A 19,195-nucleotide genomic window follows, 5' to 3' on the forward strand; every position below is an offset into this window, starting at 1 on the left:
CTCCAGACAGTGTTTCCCTAATATCTTCCATGCCTTCTTCGAGCCAGGCTAGCACCTTGAGAATCATCATTCTGAACTCTGGATCTGACATAGTACCAGTGTCCGTATTGATTAAGTCCCTAACCTTCAGTACTGCCTCTTGTTCTTTTTTTTTGTGGTGAGTTTTTCTGCCTTGTCGTTTTATCCAGATAAGAATATATGAAGGAGTGAATAAAATACTAAAAGAGTGGCAAAGACCCCAGTAAAATGTGCTTTAACCAAATCAGAAGAGATCCCAAATCGTGGGAGGAAGAAAGGGGGTAAAAAGAAGTTCAGAAAAAAAATTTTAAACAAAAATAAAGGGAAAATATAAAAAAGAAAAAAGATATATATTAGACTAGTGAATAGAACAGGGTCACCCGCTGAATGGGAGTATTTTGGTCTCTTAGAACAAACTAGCTCCCAAAATTTTAAAGAATGAAAACATATATAAGGGTAAACACAATGAAGGGATGGAATATGACTATAAAGATGAAAAAAAAATTTTTTTTTAAATTTCTAAAAAAGGAGTTGATAAGGTAAGTTGGTTGGAAGAATAAAGGAAAAGAAAGTGGAGAGAATTTGCTTAGGCTGGAGACTAGAATAAAGCCCTGTGTTAGATTTAGGGTATATTTTGATCTCTTAGAAGTTGTATCCCAAATTTTTTTAGAAGAAAAAACCCTATGTGTATACAAAAAATAAAGTTAGATACAATGAAGGATAAAATATGACTATACTAATAAAGTTTCAAATAAGTTTTTTTTTTAATGAAAGGTATTGGTAAGATAAACTAGTTTAAAAATGTTAAAAGAGGAAAGGGTAAAAGTTAAAAAAATTTAGCAAAAGAAAAAAATTTTAAAAATTGACTTTGCAAGACTAAAGAATCATGGGGAGAAAGCCATGAATTCCATGCTTTGCTTTCTCCTCCTCCAAATTTCTCTGTTCTCCTTGGTACGTAAACTTGGTCTTGACTGGATTTCTTGCTTATCTTCTGGGGAGGGGCCTGTTGTAGTGATTCTCAAGTGTCTTTGCCCGAGGCAGAATTGCACCGCCTTCACCAGGGCCCCAGGTTAAGTAATTTGCTCAGCTTCACTTTCGGAAGACTGTTGTTCCCTGAAACGCTTTCCGTAGAGCTCTGGAGGAAGGGAATGAAGATGGTGGCCTCCAGGTCTCCGACCCAGAGGAGCCGAGAGCTTGGGCCCCACTCCTCAGTGTGCCCTTGGAGAAAAGCGCTCAGTCACTCCCGTCTCCCTGGCCTTCGGCTGCACTCCAAGGTCACCCAGCCTGTGACCAATCTGGCACACAGCCCCGCCTGGAGTCTCCAAACCCTGCAGATCCCTTTGCTCTTCCAGGGCCTCCCTGGAATCTAGGGTCTCCCTGGATCTTGTGGGGTCTCTCCTCATAGAGCAGTGGTCTTTGCCACTGGCCACATTTAAGGTAACTCCGAGTTGAGAGCTCACTCCTTGGCTCTGTCTCTGTAACCAGCTTCCCTGCTCTAATACCTGTGAGCTCTGCGACACTCGGACACCCCTGATCCTTCTGTGATCCCGTGGGACCTGAGAACATGCTGTCCCTGCGTGGGCTTCACCCCGGCTTAGCCTCTGGAGTGATGTCCCTCATTGGAGCAGACTTTTAAAAGTTCTGATTTTGTGCTTCATTGCTCTGCCGCTTGCCCGGAGCCAGCCCCTCCCCCCGCGGTCTATCTTCCCGTCTCTTTGGATTCACTTCTCTGCCAGTCCTACCTTTCAGAAAGTGGTTGATTTTCTGTTTTTAGAATTTCTGTTCTTCTTCTCTTCTATCTCCTGTTGGATTTGTAGGTGTTCAAAATGGTTTGATAAGTTATATAGGTGATCTCCTCTTAACTGATGTTGTCTCAGCCTGCTACTTCTCTGCCATCTTGACTCCTCCCTTTGGGAGGTTTTTTGATCACTGCCTCAGTCTTGTTACTAGATATTGGTCATTCAGGTTGTCAGTTTCTTCCTGTTTCAGTCTTGGAAGTTTATAGGTTTCCAGGAATGCATCCATTTCTTCTAGGTTGCTTAACTTATTGACATATAGCTGTTGATAATAATTTCTGATGATTGTTTCTATTTCCTTGGTGTTAGTCGTGATCTCTCCCCTTTCATTCATATTTTTGTTAATTTGGGTCCTCTCTGTTTTCTTTTGGATTAGTTTGGCCAGTGGTTTATCGATCTTATTAATTCTTTCAAAGAACCAGCTTCTAGTTTCATTGGTTTTTTCTTAAAAGGTTTTATTTATTTATTTGACAGACAGAGATCACAAGCAGAGAGGGAGGCAGAGAGGTGGGTGGGGAAGCAGGCTCCCCACTGAGCAGAGAGCCCAATGTGGGGCTCAATCCCAGGACCCTGGGCTCCTGACCTGAGCCGCAGGCAGAGGCTTTAACCCACTGAACCATCCAGGCGCCCTCGTTGATGTGTTTTACTTATCTATAGTTTCTAACTCATTGATCTCTGCACTAATATTTCCCTTCTTGTGCATAGGGTTGGCTTAATTTTCCAGTTCCTTAAGGTGTAAAGAGAGTCGGTGTATTCGGGATTTTTCTATTTCTTTGAGAGGTTTGGATGGCTATGTATTTCCCTCTTAGGACTGCCTTTGCCATATCCCATAGGTTTTGAACCTATGTGTCTTCATTCTCATTGGTTTCCATGAATTGTTTAAGTTCTTCCCTGATTTCCTGGTTGATCCAAACATTCTTGAGCAGGATGTTCTTTAGCTTCCAAGTGTTTGAATTCCTTTCAAACTTTTTCTTGTGGTTGAGTTCTAGTTTCCAAGCATTGTGATCTTAGAATGTGCAGGAAATAATCTCAATCTTTTGGTATCAGTTGAGCCCTGATTTGTGACCCAGTATATGGATGTTCTGGAGAAAGTTCCATGTGCGCTCCAGAAGAATGAGTATTCTGTTGTTTTCGGATGGAGTGTTCTGTATATATCTATGAGGTCCATCTGGTCCAGTGTGTCATTTAAAGCTCTTGTCTCTTTGTTGATTTTCTGCTTGGATGATCTATTACTGAGATTTGCATGTTAAGATCCCGTACAATTAATGTATTCATATCAATAGGACTCTTTATTTTGACTAACAGTTGGCTGCTCCCATATTGGGAGCATAAATATTTACAATTGTTAGATCTTCTTGCTGGATAGACCCTTTAAGAATGATATAGTGTCCTTGTGTATCTCTGACTACAGTCTTTAGCTTAAAATCTAATTTATCTGATATGAGAATTGCTACCCCAGCTCTCTTTTGAGGCCCATTGGCATGAAAGATGATTCTCCATCCCTTCACTTTCAGTCTGGATGTATCTTTAGGTTCAAAATGTGTCTCTTGTAGATAGCATATGGAGGGGTCCTGTCGTTTTATCCAGTCTGCAGCCCTGTGCCATTTTATGGGAGCATTTAGGCCGTTCACGTTGAGAGTGATTATTGAAAGGTAAGTTTTTATTGACATCATGTTGCCTGTGAAGTCCTTATTTTTATAGATTATCTCTGTAGATTTCTGTTCTATATCAGTCTTGGGTTCTTTCTTCTTTTGTAGAACCCCCCCAATATTTTAGTAGTGCCTGCTTGGTGGTCATGTAATCTTTTAAAGCTTGCCGGTCTTGAAAGCTCTTTATCTCTCCATCCATTTTGAATGTCAGCCTTGCTGGCTAAAGTATTCTTGGTTGCATGTTCTTTTCATTTAGTGCCCTGAATATGTCTTAACAGCCCTTTCTAGCTTGCCAGGTTTCTGTGGACAGGTCTGACATTATTCTGATGGTCCTCCCTCTGTATGTAAGGGATCTCTTCCCTCTAGCTGCCCTTAGGACATATTCTCTGAAACTATGATTTGTGAATTTCACAGTTATGTGTCTGGATGTCTTTCTGGCATCTTGGGGCAGTGGGGGTTGTCCTCTCTGCTTCTGGGACATGAACACTTGTTCCATTCTCCATATTGAGAAAATTTTCATCCAGGATTTGTTCAGCTATATCTTCTAGTCTTCTCTCTCTCTCCACCCCCTCAGGGATCCCAATAATTCTGATATTGGGATGTTGCATGGCATCATTTATTTCCCTAGTTTTGTTTTCATGGCTTCTAAGCCGTTTGTTCCAGGCCTTCTCCTAATCCTTCTTTTCTATCAGTTTGTCTTCTGGATCACCAATTCTATCTTCTGCCTTGGTTACCCTAGCTCTTACAGTATTTAGATTAGATTGAATCTCATTGATAGCATTTTTAACTTCTTTCAGATCAGCTCTCCCCTCCACCCTTAGAGATTCTATGTTGTCTCTAATGGTCTTCTCCAACCTAGCCATTGCCTGGATAGTTGTTACTCTGAACTCCCTTTCCAGAATATTCTTTATGTCCATATCCAGTAGTTCTGTTGTCACAGTCTCTGAATTTTTCCTCTGTTGGGTGTTCCTCCTCATAGTCATTTTAGTGAGAATTGGTTGAGGGGAGGTATAGCTGAATACATGTTCTTGGCAGGGTGTACCATGAAAAGTTTTGGAACAATCAGAAGTCTCCACCAAAAAGAAAGAAGGAAAAGAGGGGGGGGGAACCTGCCAAAATGGGCCCCAAAGTGAAATTATAAAGTACAAAGACAAAAACAAACAAAAAGACCAACAAAAGAAAAGAAAAAAAAACCAGCCAAAATGAACCCCAAGAATAAGATTTATATAGTACAAAAACAAAAGCAAGTACACAGAAACACTGACAGAAGGATAAGATGGGAAGGTGTTTATAAATCTTCAATGTGGGCGAGGAAGGTTATTTCAGTTCTTCCTGGGTGTATCTTGTTATCTTTGTTAAAAGACTCAACTTTCCAGAGATACAGGGAAATTAAAACTGGTTTATATATAGGGGTAGTATTGAATAGGGAAAAAGGATTACCTTGAAGCTTGTATCTATATGTATATTAAAAAAAATAAAAGAAAATAGGTATATGTGTGAAACAAGTTGAAGTTAAAAAGTTATTATGGAATATGTTGTATTAACCCTCTAGTTGTAATGGTAAGTAGGTTAAAAAAATTAAGAGAACAAGAATCGTGAGAATGAATTTTTAAAAAAAGAAAAAGAAAAGTTGTATCTATGTAATATATAGGTTTTGGTGTAATACTGGGAGCTTAATATATTGTTTTCCCCTGATGTTGGGGTTTTACAGTTTTATGGGGACTCTGTGGTGGTTGTCCTCTTGTTCTTTTGGCTTCTCTTCTGGGGGAGAGGACTGCCACATTGTTTGCCAGTCGATCTTGCTTTGGCTGAGTTGTTCTGCCCCTTATTAAGGTGCTGGGCTCTGTAGAAACTGCGTTTTCAGGCTTTTGTTCTCCAAAGGTTTTTGTTCTTGGACAGCTTTCTGTGGCTTTTTGGAGCGTTGGTGGGAAGTAAACTGTCCGCATCCAGACCTTCACCTTAGAGAAGCCTCAGTTTGCTCCTCTCTGGGTGATCCAGAAGACACAGGCTCCCCCTCTGCAAACTCTGCTGAACACCACAACCTCCACAGGTGGTACACACCCCCAGCCACCATCTCAGTGGTCACCCAAGGTCACCGCTTGTCTCTGTACCCCTGTGCCTCTAAAACCACAAGTGATACTGGTCCAGGGGAGCCCAAACCTGGGTGTCTGCCCTTGCTGGGATTGCTGTCTTGGGTCCATGCCCACGCCAGGTGCACTCAGGCAGCGGTGCAGGTCACAGAAGGCTGCAGGCCAAGGGACGCCAGTCAGGGTCTGCGCCAGGTCCTCTCAGGTGCAGACTGGGTGTGTGCAGACCCCGTGGTCGTGCAGGTTGTGAAAGGCTAAGGGCCCAGAGACCCTGGCTGGTGCCCACACCAGGCTCTCAGGCACAGGAGGAAGAACGCCTGGCCCAAGCAGTGGTGAAAGCAGCGGAAAGCTGTAGGCTCAGGGACCATGGACTGGAGCCCCCACCAAGCTCTCTCTGGCATGGGTGGTCACTGGAGGTGACTGTCCTGGCATCGTGGGCTTAGGCCCGTGCCCATGACCGCCCAATTGCACCAGTTGCCCCTTAAGATCTTTTGTTGTTTTTGAGTGGTTTTAACCAGACTCTAATGCTGGTCCCCAGTCACAGGGCACTTTTCGTATTGGGGTATTACTTTCCAGTGGGTTGCTTCTGGTGGCTCTCCCCCTTTTGTTTACCTTCTGATATCAGTCTGAGTTTTCCCACTCCGCTTTACCTCTCCACTGATGATCCTCTGCCCGGGTTGAGATCCAGAAGTGTATAATCTTACATCTCAGGGTGATTTCAAGGGTGTTCAGAGTGCTCTGGTGGATACTTAGTTCACTTTAGGGGACTAGTTGAAATAGGGTCTTCTGCTTCTCTGTCATCTTGCTCCTCCTCCCCTTATAGTAGAATCTTAACAAATAAATGTAGGAGAAATAATAGAACTAGAAAATTACTATTTGATAGCCATAATAGAAATAGCTCATTCAGGTAAGAAACATTAATAGGTGCTAAAACTAGTGGAAGAAGGTTTGATGAGGTATGAGGTATTAACATCATCTCAATGTATATCCCAAATATTTGTTAATAGCAAAGTATAAAAAATAACTTCATGGTAGAGAAGTGTGACAGATACCATTACCCCCATAGTGGGATAAATTGAAACCATGTCCCATTTGACAAGATGGAATGAAAGGAACACACGTCACTTCTGTAATATTCCTGCCAAAGGTACATAATCTGATTCTAGTCATGAGGAGATACTAGACAAACCCAAATTTTGGGAAATAGTCTGTGAAATAATGGTTTGTAAATTACCAGTCATGAAAGTCAAGTAAAATCTGAGGAACTGTCCCAGACTGAAGCTAGAGGCATGACAACAATATGTAATTCTAAACAGTGTGTAATACATATAATAAACAGGGTGTAATACATATAATTCTGATCTGTAATACACTGTATAATTCTTTTGTTGTAAAGGGTGTACTGGAACAATCAGCCAAACTTGAATGGGATCTGGGGACCATGTGGTAGTAATACATCACTCTAAATATCCTGATTTTTATGTTTGACAGTGTCCCTGTTTTGTAGGAAATATTGATGGGACATCAAATCAGCAACTTAATCTCAATTGGTTCATGGGAGAAAAGTTTTATATACTGTATTTTTACTTTTCTGTACACTTGTGTATTTTTTTAAAAATCTGTTCTTGATACTTTTTTGTTTTGTTTTTGATATATTTGATACTTAAAGTAAAACTTACTTGGAAAATTGACTTACCTGATCTCCTAATGATACTGAATAACAGAAAATAAATAATTTCAGTAAATAATTAAAGAGTACTCTTTTCCTCTTATATATTGGTAGCATGCAGAACTGGCACTCATTTTGGATATTTAAGTTCTTTTTCTCATTTTTGGTAAGATTGCATGTGTCTTGTCTTTTAGAATGAATGTTCTAATACTCACTAAGGTAGCATAATTTTTCTCCATTTATCTTCAAAGGTTGCTCAAGAAACAGATGTGAGAGCCCAGATTCGTCTACAGTTTCGTGATGTCAATGGAGAAGTTATAGCTGTACAGAGATCTATGGTGTGTACTCAGAAAAGCAAAAAGACAGAGTTTAAAACCCTGGAAGGAGTCATTACTAGAACAAAGTAGGTGTTTATTTATATTTGAATATCTGTTCATTTGAAGTCATTTATGTTCATCAGAACCTAATGGGTTTTTTTCCCATTACCTTATTTTAGGGGAGCATATTGATTTTTTTAAACAGACTTTATTTTTTAGAGCAGTTTTAGGTTCTCAGCAAAACCAAGCAGAAAGTAGAGTTCCTGTGTACTCCTTGCCGCTGCACCCACTATGAACATTTATTGTTTGATCAATTTATCAGTTAAAAGGAATGATCCCATTAAAGAGTTAGTGATAATGCGACATTCCTTTGAGTAATTTGTGAACAGTTGCTCATTTGAAGTTGCACAATCACTCAAATATAGATTGAATGAATGGAAAATGCTAATATCATGTGTAGGAGTGAGATGAGAACTATACAGATAGGAAAGAGATAATTTTTCCCTTTGAACTGTTACCTTTGTTAGAGGCAGGTATCATCTTGTAATGGGCATGGATTTTGGAATTAGCTTGCCGTGGCTTCGAGGTTTTATCCTTGTTGAGCACATTACTTAACTGTCCCCTTACCCTTCCCTTTTACTTGTTAGGTATTTATTCAACTAATGAATTAATTCTTTTAGTGAATAATGTTTAGCACCTATTATTTGCTAGGGGCAATATTTTAGCTACTGGCTTCTCAAGCAGGCTTTTCCTTGGCATTTAAACACACTCAGGTCTCTACCACACCACTTGGATTTCATTCCATGCCAGTTATGGTCTGTCTTCATCTTCCCCTTTCCAGCCAGTCTTCTCAAGAAGAGTTATTGATATTGTCTCCTTCTCACTCCTCCTCCAGCCCCATTCTGAAACAGCTCCAACTAAGGTCACAGGTACCCTCTCTTAATTAGGATAATGCTATTGCTTTACAAAATAGATCTCATAGCAAGCCTGTGTTTTTTTCATTTGTAAAATAGGGATTCATTATTACTATTAATGTCTTAAAAAAATGTTTTAAGGATTGAGCTAATGCATATAAAACACTTAATAGGTAGTAAAGAGCTCCTATATTAGTTTTCCATGACTGTAAAACAAACCACAAACTTAATAGTTTAAAGTTTATTATCTTACAGTTTATTTATTTATTATCTTACGGTTCTGTAATTTATGAGTCTCAGTTGTATCTCACTGTTTAAAATCAGGATGTTGGCAGGGTTATGTTCCTTTCTGGAGACTCCAGGAAAGATATCTTTCCGTGCCCTTTCTGCCTTTTACAGTCCACCCACAAATGGCCCTCCGCCTTCAAAGCCAGCAATGGTGGGCAGAGTTCTCACAGTACATCACTCTCAACTCTTCTGCCTCCTTCTCCCACTTAAGGACTGTTATGATTCTTTTGACCCACAGAATAATCTAGGGTAATCCCTGAATTTAGGGTCCAGATGATGAGCAACCTTAACTCCCATCTATAATCATTATTCTGCCATATAACCCAACAGATTCACAAATTGCAGGGATTCGAATATAAGTATCTTTGAAGGGCCATTGTTCTGTCCACTGTAATTCAGTAAATGGTAGCTGTTAATAACTTCTTGAAAATCTTTAATAGTCTCCTGTGACATGACACTCTTCCCTTTCTCTTCTTCACAGCCATATCCTACCTAGCCAGTAAAGATAGGAGTTTGACAGGCTTCTAGATCCTCTCCTATTTTTGCTCTATATTCTCTTCCTAGTTAATCTCATTCAGCTTCATTACACAAATTACTATATATTCATAGGTGATTCAGATATTTAGGTCTCCAGACCTTTATTTCTAGACCTGTTTACCCAACTGCCTTTCTCATGTTCTACCAGGTCTTTCAAAGACACCGCAGATTCAACATGTTCAAAACCAAGCTCATGGGTCTTTTCCCTTGCCTCCTAAAAAAACCTTCTACAAGCTAATATTCTTTCAGTACTCCTCATTGCAGTGAATGGCACTCCAGTCCATCCACCTGACACAAACCAATAACCTCTATCTGACACCTCCTTGCCCTGTATATTCATTTCATTACCAGGTCCTATGGATTTAACCTAAATGTCTGGTGAGTCTTTCTTTCCATCTCTGCAGTGACCATTCTAATTCAAGCTACCATCATCTTTTACTGGTCTAATGTGATAACCTCCTGGTATCTGTCCATCCTGTCTCCCTACAAAATATTCTCACTGTACTTGGTGTAATATTTTCAAAATTTATATATTGGAAATATATAAATTTCCAAATTTATATATTGGAATATATAAATGACAGTAAATACAGACACTACCTCTGCCCACCTAATCTGGTTATTAACAGATACTGCGCAGAAGATAAGAAAGAAAATTTTGAGTATGTTCTTCTTATGAAATATACTGAGAGATCTCTTGGAATCCAAGGGCAGGGATGATCTTGGCTGTAGGTATAATGATGTAGGGAACTCATCTTTTATTTATTTTTTATTTCTATTTTTTGGGGGAACTTATCTTTTAAAAGACCCTAAGACACTTCTCTCTGTTGGATTGCTTTGTCAGTGTGACCTTAAAAGTTGAAGTCTACTGATTAAGAATACTCCCTGATGGGGTGCCTGGGTGGCTCAGTCAGTTAAGTGGCTGCTGTTGACCTGGGTCATGATACCAGGGTCCTGGGATCGAGCCCCACCTTAGTCTCCCTGCTCAGTGGAGAGCCTGCTTCTCCCTCTCCTTCTGCCTGTCTCTCTGCCTACTTGGGCTCTCTATCAAGTAAATAAATAAAATCTTAAAAAAAAAAAAAAAAAAAAAGAATACTCCTTGGGTTTGCTTAGGTAAGCATCACTAAAGTTTGCCTTTGTTCTCTTTTTACAGTGTGTTTGTTACTGAGCAGTCTATAAACAATGCCGTCTTTAGAGGTCTTTAAGACACTGTTGCCTATTTGGTGTGGTTCATCCTGTTTTATTCTTTAAAAGTCTCTTATTGTCTTATTTTTAAATTCTAGGGATGGAAGATAGTTTCTTCTGTTTATTGTCTGTAAATATTTTAAATTATTGTATTTCAAAGTCCAGATGTAAAAATTTAACTCTGGCATCATTTCCTGTCCTGCCCTATTTTACACACTTTCCATTGTTGAATTGCTGAATCATTTAAGAGTTAAACTTTTTACCATGAGGAACTTACTGTAGTGGGAGGGATGAGGGTCTCTCTTTTTTCCCTTCTTCTTGTTTCTTTTCTTTTTTTTTTTTTTAAACAAGTACAGTGTAAAGGAATGATTAAATAGGTACAAATGGAGGGTGTTTTTGGTTTTTTGTTTACATAAATTCTCATTTTTTGTTTTCTTTAGGCATGGTGAGAAGGTCAGTCTCAGCTCTAAGTGTGCAGAAATTGACCGAGAGATGATAAGTTCTCTTGGGGTTTCCAAGTCTGTGCTAAATAATGTCATTTTTTGTCACCAAGAAGACTCTAATTGGCCTCTAAGTGAAGGGAAGGCTCTGAAGCAAAAATTTGATGAAATTTTTTCAGCAACAAGGTTTGTAACCTTTAGTGAGACTTGATAACCCATTAAGTTATTGAGCTGTGGTTGCAATTTGGATGCTTCTTTTTTAAAAGAGAAAATGTTTTAAAAGTAAAAAAAAAAAAAAAAATCAGTTACTACCTGTCATCCAGTAGCAACTACTGGGCATGTTTCCTTTCAGTTTTCATTCTGTACTTCTTTAGTGACTGGGTTGGTAATTTATATGTAAGTTTTTCATTTACCATTATATCATAAGCATTTTCTAAGTTACTAATAACTCTTTGTAAATGTCATCTTAACAACTCTGTAATATTCCCTTGTTTGAATCTACTGTAATTCCCTTGGACAGAAGTTTGATTTTTATTTAACGTCTCCAAAGGTACATTAAAGCCTTGGAAACACTTCGGCAGGTACGTCAGACACAAGGTCAGAAGGTAAAAGAATGTCAAGCAGAACTAAAATATTTGAAGCAAAATAAGGAAAAAGCTTGTGAGATACGTGACCAGATTACTAGTAAGGAAGCTCAGTTAACATCGTCAAAGGAAATTGTCAAATCCTATGAGAACGAACTTGATCCATTGAAGGTAATTTGATTTCTTTTATAATAGGAAGGTCACCTTTTATCCCAGTAGCACCCCTAAAGCACAGTATTTTTGTATAAATTTGTATGTTATGTATATTTCTTTTTTTTTATTTTTTATTTTTTATAAACATATATTTTTATCCCCAGGGGTACAGGTCTGTGAATCGCCAGGTTTACACACTTCACAGCACTCACCAAAGCACATACCCTCCCCAATATCCATAACTCCACCCTGCTTCTCCCAACTGTTATGTATATTTCTTAAAGTATCAGATACTCTATAATGTTATGGTAAATATCTTAGTTCTCTATTGGATGGTTTGTCTTAGAATTGCCCAAAGAGCTTGGATTTGAGAGTAAACAAATTCATATCATGATACTAAGTTACTGATGGAGATCTTTGTTAAATAATAACCCAACTTTACACATTGCTATATTCTTAAGGAGATTTTTTTTTTTAATTAACACATCTTTCCAGGGAATTTTTTTTAATTTGCAGGGCATTCTTGACATTGCATAAAATTTGGAACTGATACATAAAAGGTTGATATATTTGGCAGTTCTCTAAACTCTTATGGTTTATAGGAAGGGCCATAAAGACTGTAAATAAAAATGTTCACTTCCTAAACATTTATTGATTGTTTCCTGTGTGTGAGGTGTATACAGTGTATACTGTGCTTGGGTCTACAGGTGCAAGGAGTACTACAGTGATGTCCTTGCTCTTAAAGTGTTCCTAGCCGAAATAAGTAAGAGCATGCTTGAAAATGGCTATTTTCTAGGTTTCAAATAGTAGAATTGTAAAGTTATTTAGAAGTTAACTGATTTGGCTCTTAAAATGCATCTCTAAATACTGGTATAGATTTTTTTTTAATAATTATAGATTCATTCATTGATTTTAAAAGGTTTTTGTTTTAATCATCTGTTGATCATCATGACAAAGGTATTCCTTAATCCCCATCATCTGTTTCACCTATCCTCCCACCTACTTCCTTTCTGGTAATCATCAGCATGTTCTCTCCTAGTAAAGAGGCTGTTTCCTGGAGCACGTGGGTCGCTCAGTCAGTTAAGCCTCTGCCTTTTGCTCAGGTCATGATCTCAGGGTCCTGAGATTGAGCCCCACATTTGGCTCCCTTCTCAGTAGGAAGCCTGTTTCTCCTCCTCCCTCTGCAGCTACACCTGCTTGTGTTGCTCTTTCTCTCTTTTTCTCTGTCAAATAAAATCTTTTTTAAAAAGAAAAAAAAAAAGAAAAAAAAAAAAAAAAGAAAGAGTCTGGGGGTGCCTGGGTGGCTCAGTGGGTTAAAGCCTCTGCCTTAGCTTGGGTCATGATCCCAGGGTCCTGGGATCGAGCCCCGCATCAGGCTCTCTGCTCAACAGGAAGCCTGCTTCTTCCTCTTTCTCTCTGCCTAACTCTCTGCCTACTTGTGGTATCTGTCAAAAAAATAAATAAATCTTTTTTTTTTTTTTTAAGTCTGTTTCTTAGTTTGTCTGTCTGTCTCTCTTTTTTTTTTTTTTGCTCATATGTTTTGTTTTCATTTGTTTTGTTTCTTAAATTCCATGTATGGGGGTACCTGGGTGGCTCAGTGGGTTAAGCCTCTGCCTTCGGCTCATGTCATGATCTCAGGGTCCTGGGATCGAGACCCGCATCAGACTCTCTTCTCAGCAGGGAGCTTGCTTCCCCCTCTCTCTTTGCCTGCCTCTGCCTACTTCTGATCTCTCTCTCTCTCTCAAATAAATAAATCTTTTAAAAAGTCCATGTATGAGTGAAATTAGTCTTTCTCTGACTTGTTTCACTTAACATTATACTGTCTAATTCCATCCATGTTGTTGCAAATGGCAAGATTTCTTTCCTTTTTATGGCTGAATTACAGTCCGTTGTCTCTATATATCACATCTTTATCCATTCACCAGTTGATGGACACTTGGGCTGCTTCCATATCTCAGCATTGTAAATAATTCTGCTATAAACATAGGGGTCATGTATCCCTTTGAATTAGTGTTCTTGTACACTTTGGCTAATACCCAGTAGTGCAGTTGCTGGATCATAAGGTAGTAGTACTATTTTTAACTTTTTGAGGAAACTCCATGCTGTTTTCCAGAGTGGCTGCCCCAGTTTGCATTCCCACCAGTAGTGCGCAAGTGTTCCTTTTCTCCACATCCTGAAGAGGATCTTGTGATTTTTACTCAGTCTCACAAGTGTGAGATGGTATCTCATTATAGTTTTCATTTGCATTTCCCTGATGATCAGTGATGTTGAGCATCTTTCAGGTGTCTGTTTGCCATCTCGATGGCTTTTTGGAGAAATGTCTGTTCATGTATTATGCCTACTTTTTAATTGAATTATTTGTTTTTCAGGTGGTGTATCAGTTTTTTATATGTTCTGAATACTAACCCTTTATCGGATATGTTATTGTAAATATCTTCTCCCATTCTATAAGTTACCTTTTAGTTTTTATGGCTTCTTTTCACTGTGCAGAAGCTCTTTATTTCAATGTAATCCCAGTGTTTATTTTTTGCTTTTGTTTGCCTTCACTAAAGGGACCTGTGTAGAGAAAAGGCACTATTTTCTGTGTCGGAGAAATTACTGCCTGTGCTCTCTTTTAGGACTTTTATGGTTTAAAGTCTCACATTTAGGTCTTTAATCCATTTTATTTTTGTGTATGGTGTAAAAAAGTGGTCCAGTGTAATTCTTTGACATGTAGCTGACTAGTTTTCCCAACATCATTTGTTGAACAGTCTTTTTCCCCCTTGGGTATTCTTTGCTTTGTCAAAGATTGACCACATTATTGGAGTTTATTTCTGGATTTCTGTTCTGTTCTGTTGATCTATGTGTTTATTTTTGTGCCAGTACCATATTGTCTTGATTACTTTAGCTTTGTAGCATAACTTGAAGTCTGGAATTGTGATGTCTCCAGTTTTGCTTCTCTTTTTCAAGATTGCTGTGGCTCTTTGAGGTCTTTTGTGGTTCCACACAAATTTTTAGATTGTTTATTCTAGTTCTGTGAAAATGCTGTAGGTATTTTGATAGGGATTGCATTAAATCTGTAGATTGCTTTGGGTGGTTGTAGACATTTCAACAGTATTTGTTCTTCCAATCCATGGGCATGGAATGTCTTCCCAGTTTTTTGTGTCATTTTCATTTTCTTTCTTCAGTATTCTGTGTTTTTCAGAGTACAGGTCTTTCACCTCTTTGGTTAGGTTTACTCCTGGGTGTCTTATTTTTGGTGTAGTTGTAAATGGAATTGTTTTCATAGTTTCTTTTTTTGGTGCTTCAGTTTTGGTGTATAGAAATACAATTGAGAATGATGTTAGCTGTGTGTTTTTTGTAGATGGCCTTTGTTATTTTGAGGTATGTCCCCTCCAAACCTACTTTGTTGTGGGTTTTTATCATGAATGAATATTTGTCAAATGCCTTTTCTGCATCTGTTGAAATGATCACAAGGTTCTTTATGATTCTTAATGATGGTGATGCATCACACTGATTGATTTGCAAATATTGAACTCACCCTTGCAACCCAGAAATAAATACTACTTGATTGTGGTAAATGGCTTTTTTTTTTTTTTAAGATTTTATTTATTTACTTGAGAAGGAAGACAAAGCATGAGCTGTGTGGAGGAGGCTGAGGGAGACAGAAGGCAGACGCTTAATCAACTGAACCCCCCAGGTGCCCTGATTTTTTAATGTATTTTTGGATTCAGTTTGCTAGTATTTTATTGAGGATTTTTGTGTGTATGTTCATCAGAGATATTGGCCGGTAGTTCTCTTTTTTTTAATAGTGTCTTTATCTGGTTTTGGTGTTAGGTAATGCTGACGTCATAGAATGAATTTGGGTTTTCCTTCCTTTGAATTTTTTGGAATAGTTTGAGAAGAATAGGTATTAATGCTTCCTTAAATGTTTGGTAGAATTTATTTGTGAAGTCACATGGTCCTGGAGTTCTGTTTATTGGGAGGTTTTTTGTTCTTGTAAGGTTTTATTTATTTGTCGGAGAAAAAGAGATCAAGAGTAGAAGGGGGGGGGTTTGTTTGGGTTTTATTTGCTTTTCTTTTTTTTGCTCCTTTAGGTGTAAGATTAGGTTGTTTATTTGAGCTGTTGCTTCTTTAGGTAGGTCTCTGTTGCTATAAACTTCCCTCTTAGAACAACCTGTGCTATGTCCCAATGATTTTGAACTATTGTGTTTCATTTTCATTTGTTGCCATGTACCTTTTTTAAAAGTTTGTTTGTTTGTTTACATATCTCTTCACCTAGCATGGGGCTTGAATTTACAACCCTGAGATCAGGAGTGGCAAGTTCCTCCAGCCGAGCCTGTCATGCAGCCCTCTCGTGCAGCCCTCCGTGTACTTTTTTGTTTCTTCTTTTATTTTCTGGCTGACCCATTCTTCTTTAGTAGCATGTTATTTAACCCTCATGTATTTAGTGCTCTTTCCACATTTTTTCTTGTAGTTGATGTCTAGTTTCACAGCGTTGAGGTCAGAAAAGATGTATGATTTTGCTCTTTCTGAAGTTTTTGAGATATGTTTTGTGGCCTGATATATGATCTATTCTGGAGAATGTTCCATGTGCACTTGAAAAAACTCTGTATTCTGTTGTATTAGGATGAAATGTTCTGAGTATGTTAAATCTGTTTCCGTGTGTCATTCAAAGACATTGTTTGCTTGTTCATTTTCTGTTTAGATGATCTGTCCATTGATATAAGTGGGGTATATAAAGTCCCCACTATTACTGTATTATTATCAATTAGCTCCTTTATGTTTGTTATCAACTATTTGATGTATTTGGGTGCTCCCGTGTTGGGAGCATAAATATTTACATTTTTTGCATCTTCTTGTTGGATTGACCCTTTTATTATATTTTATGGTGTCTTTGTCTCTTATTACAGTCTTTGTTTTAAAGGCTTTTTTGTCCAGTATCAGTACTGCTACCCTAGCTTTCTTTTGAGGTTCATTTGCATGGTAAATGTTTCTCTATCCCCTCACTTTCAATCTGCAGATGCCTTTAGGTCTAAAATGAGTCTTTGGTAGGCAGTTACGTAGATGGGTCTTGTTTTTGTTTATCCATTCTGTAGCCCTGTGATTTTTGATTAGAGCATTTAGTCCATTTACATTTAAGATAATTATTGATAAATATGTATTTTTTGCCATTTTATTGTCTTGTGGTTGTTTCTAAAGATTTTCTCTGATCCTTTCTTATTTTTCTCTCTTTCATGTTTACTAGCTTTCTTTAGTGATATATGTGGATTTCTTTCTCTTTATTCTTCCAATATTTATTAGTGATTTTTCATTTGTTACCATCAGGTTACCATTAGGTTTGTATATAACCTTTAATACATACAGCCTGTATTAAGTTGATGGTCATTTAAGTTTCAACCCATTCTTTAGTCGTCTTCTCCCCACATTTTAGGTACATGGTGTCATAATATCTTATAGTTCTTTTATTTTGTATATTTCTTGACTGGTTATTTTTTACAGAAATAGTTATTTTTCCTGCTTTTGTGTTTTCTATCTTCATACTGTCATTTTTTGTCTGTTCACACATAGAGTCCCCTTTAATATCTATTGCAAGGCTGAGTTAGTGATCATAAACTCCTTCAGTTTTTGCTTGTCTAGGAAACTGTTTAATTTTCTTTTTTTTTTTTTTTTTATTTATTTGACAGACAGAGATCACAAGTAGGCAGAGAGGCAGGCAGAGAGAGAGAGAGGAGGAAGCAGGCTCTCTGCGGAGCAGACAGCCCGATGCGGGGCTCGATCCCAGGACCCTGGGATCATGACCTGAGCCGAAGGCAGAGGCTTTAACCCACTGAGCCACCCAGGCGCCCCTCTGTTTCATTTTCTATTCTGAATGATAGCATTTCTGGTTAGAGTATTCCTCACTATAGATTTTTCCCATTCAGCACTTTGAAAATATCATACCGCTCCTTTTTGGCTTAGAAAGTTTCTGCTAAAAAATCAGATGGTAGCCTTATGGAGTTTCCTTTTCATGTGAGTGTCTTCTTTCATCTTGCTGCTTTAAATATTTATTTTTCTTTATCAGTATTTTGCTTTTTAAGTTACAATATATCATGGTGTGACTCTGCTTTTATTGTTTTTGCTTGGGGGATTTCTGTGCCTCCTGAATCTGGCATTTCTTTCCCTGGATTAAGAAAGTTTTCAGCTGTTATTTCTTCAAATAAATTCTCTGCCCCATTTTCTCTCCTTCTTCTTCTGGGATTCCTGTAATACAGATGTTATTATGTTTGGTGAAGTCACTGATTTCCCAAAGTCTGTTCTCATTTTTTTTTTTTTTTAAGATTTTATTTATTTGTCAAAGTGATCAGAAGTAGGCGGTGCTGCATTCACAGGGGAAAGCAGGCTCCCTGATGAGCAAGAAGCCCAATGTGGAACTTGATCCCAGGACCCTGGAAACATGACCTGAGCCAAAGGCAGATGCTCAATGGACTCAGCCACCCAGGCACCCCTGTCTGTTCTCATTTTGCATAATTCTTTCTTTCTCCCTTTTATTTAGTTTTTATTTTATTTATTTATTTATTTGACGCAGAGAGAGAGAGTACACAAGCAGGCAAAGTAACAAAGCAGAGGGAGTAATATGCTCCTTGCTGAGTATGGAGCCTGACATGGGGCTTGATCCCAGGACCCTGGGATCATGACTTGAGCCAAAAGGAGTTGCTTAACCAACTGGGCCACCCAGGCCCCCTTCTCCCTTTCATTTAGTTTTATGACTTTCCATTAGTCTCTATGGGTCACTATTATCTTTCTTCTGCTTCTACCAGCCTGCTGTTCATTCCATCAAATGTGTGTCTCATTTCATTTATTGAGCCCTTTATCTCTATGTATTTCATTATCTCTGTGTTAATGGTCTCACTGATGTGTCCCCCTCTTTTCTAAAGTCCAGTGAGTATTCTTATCATTGCTTTAAATTCTCCAACAGGCATGTTACTTATTTCTATTTCACTTAGATCCCTAGCTGTGGCCTTTCCTATTCTTAGATTTGGGACAAATACTTCTGTCTTCTCATTTTATCTAAGTCTCTATGCCTGTTACTGTGTGTAAGGAAAGTCAGCTGTGTTTCCTTTTTTTTTTCTTTTTTTCTTTTTTAAGATTTTTATTTGATAGAGAGAGAGAGAGCACAAGTAGGCAGGGAGGTAGGCAGAGGGAGAGAGGAAGCAGGCTCTCTGCTGAGCAGAGAGCCCGGTGCGGGGCTCAATCCCAGGACCCTGAGACCATGACCTGAGCTGAAGGCAGAGTCTTAACCCACTGAGCCACCCAGGCGCCCCTATGTTTCCTATTTTTGAGGGTAATGCCTTTATGAAGAAGAGGTCCTATGTTTCCTGCAGTCTCCTGTGTAGTCTTCCTATGTAGTCTCGGGCCTGGTGCTTCTGGGAGCATCTCCTATGTGTGCTTCATCTGCTCAGCTTTTGTATCCACTTTATCCTTCAAATCAATCATTTGCAGAAGCTGTCTCTACCTTTTGTGGGCATTGTTGGGTCCCTGGCCTGATTGTGGCTCATTTTAACTAGGTGTACTCTGTTCTGCTTGTGAAGTGAGGTGT

The 19,195-nt window shown here is 38.6% G+C and overlaps 1 protein-coding gene across 2 annotated transcripts in view; it reads left to right on the forward strand.

Moving 5' to 3' along the window:
• RAD50 (RAD50 double strand break repair protein) overlaps positions 1-19,195 on the forward strand; it is a 132,855-nt gene that overhangs the window by 54,434 nt on the left and 59,226 nt on the right. For both annotated transcript variants that reach the window (XM_059417537.1, XM_059417536.1), the window contains exons 5-7: positions 7,471-7,622; positions 10,901-11,086; positions 11,451-11,655. In XM_059417537.1, the coding sequence (XP_059273520.1) occupies positions 7,471-7,622; positions 10,901-11,086; positions 11,451-11,655 (543 nt within the window). The remainder of the gene's footprint in view (positions 1-7,470; positions 7,623-10,900; positions 11,087-11,450; positions 11,656-19,195) is intronic.

Source organism: Mustela nigripes, chromosome 12, assembly GCF_022355385.1.
Source record: "Mustela nigripes isolate SB6536 chromosome 12, MUSNIG.SB6536, whole genome shotgun sequence".
Classification (NCBI taxonomy): domain Eukaryota; kingdom Metazoa; phylum Chordata; class Mammalia; order Carnivora; family Mustelidae; genus Mustela; species Mustela nigripes.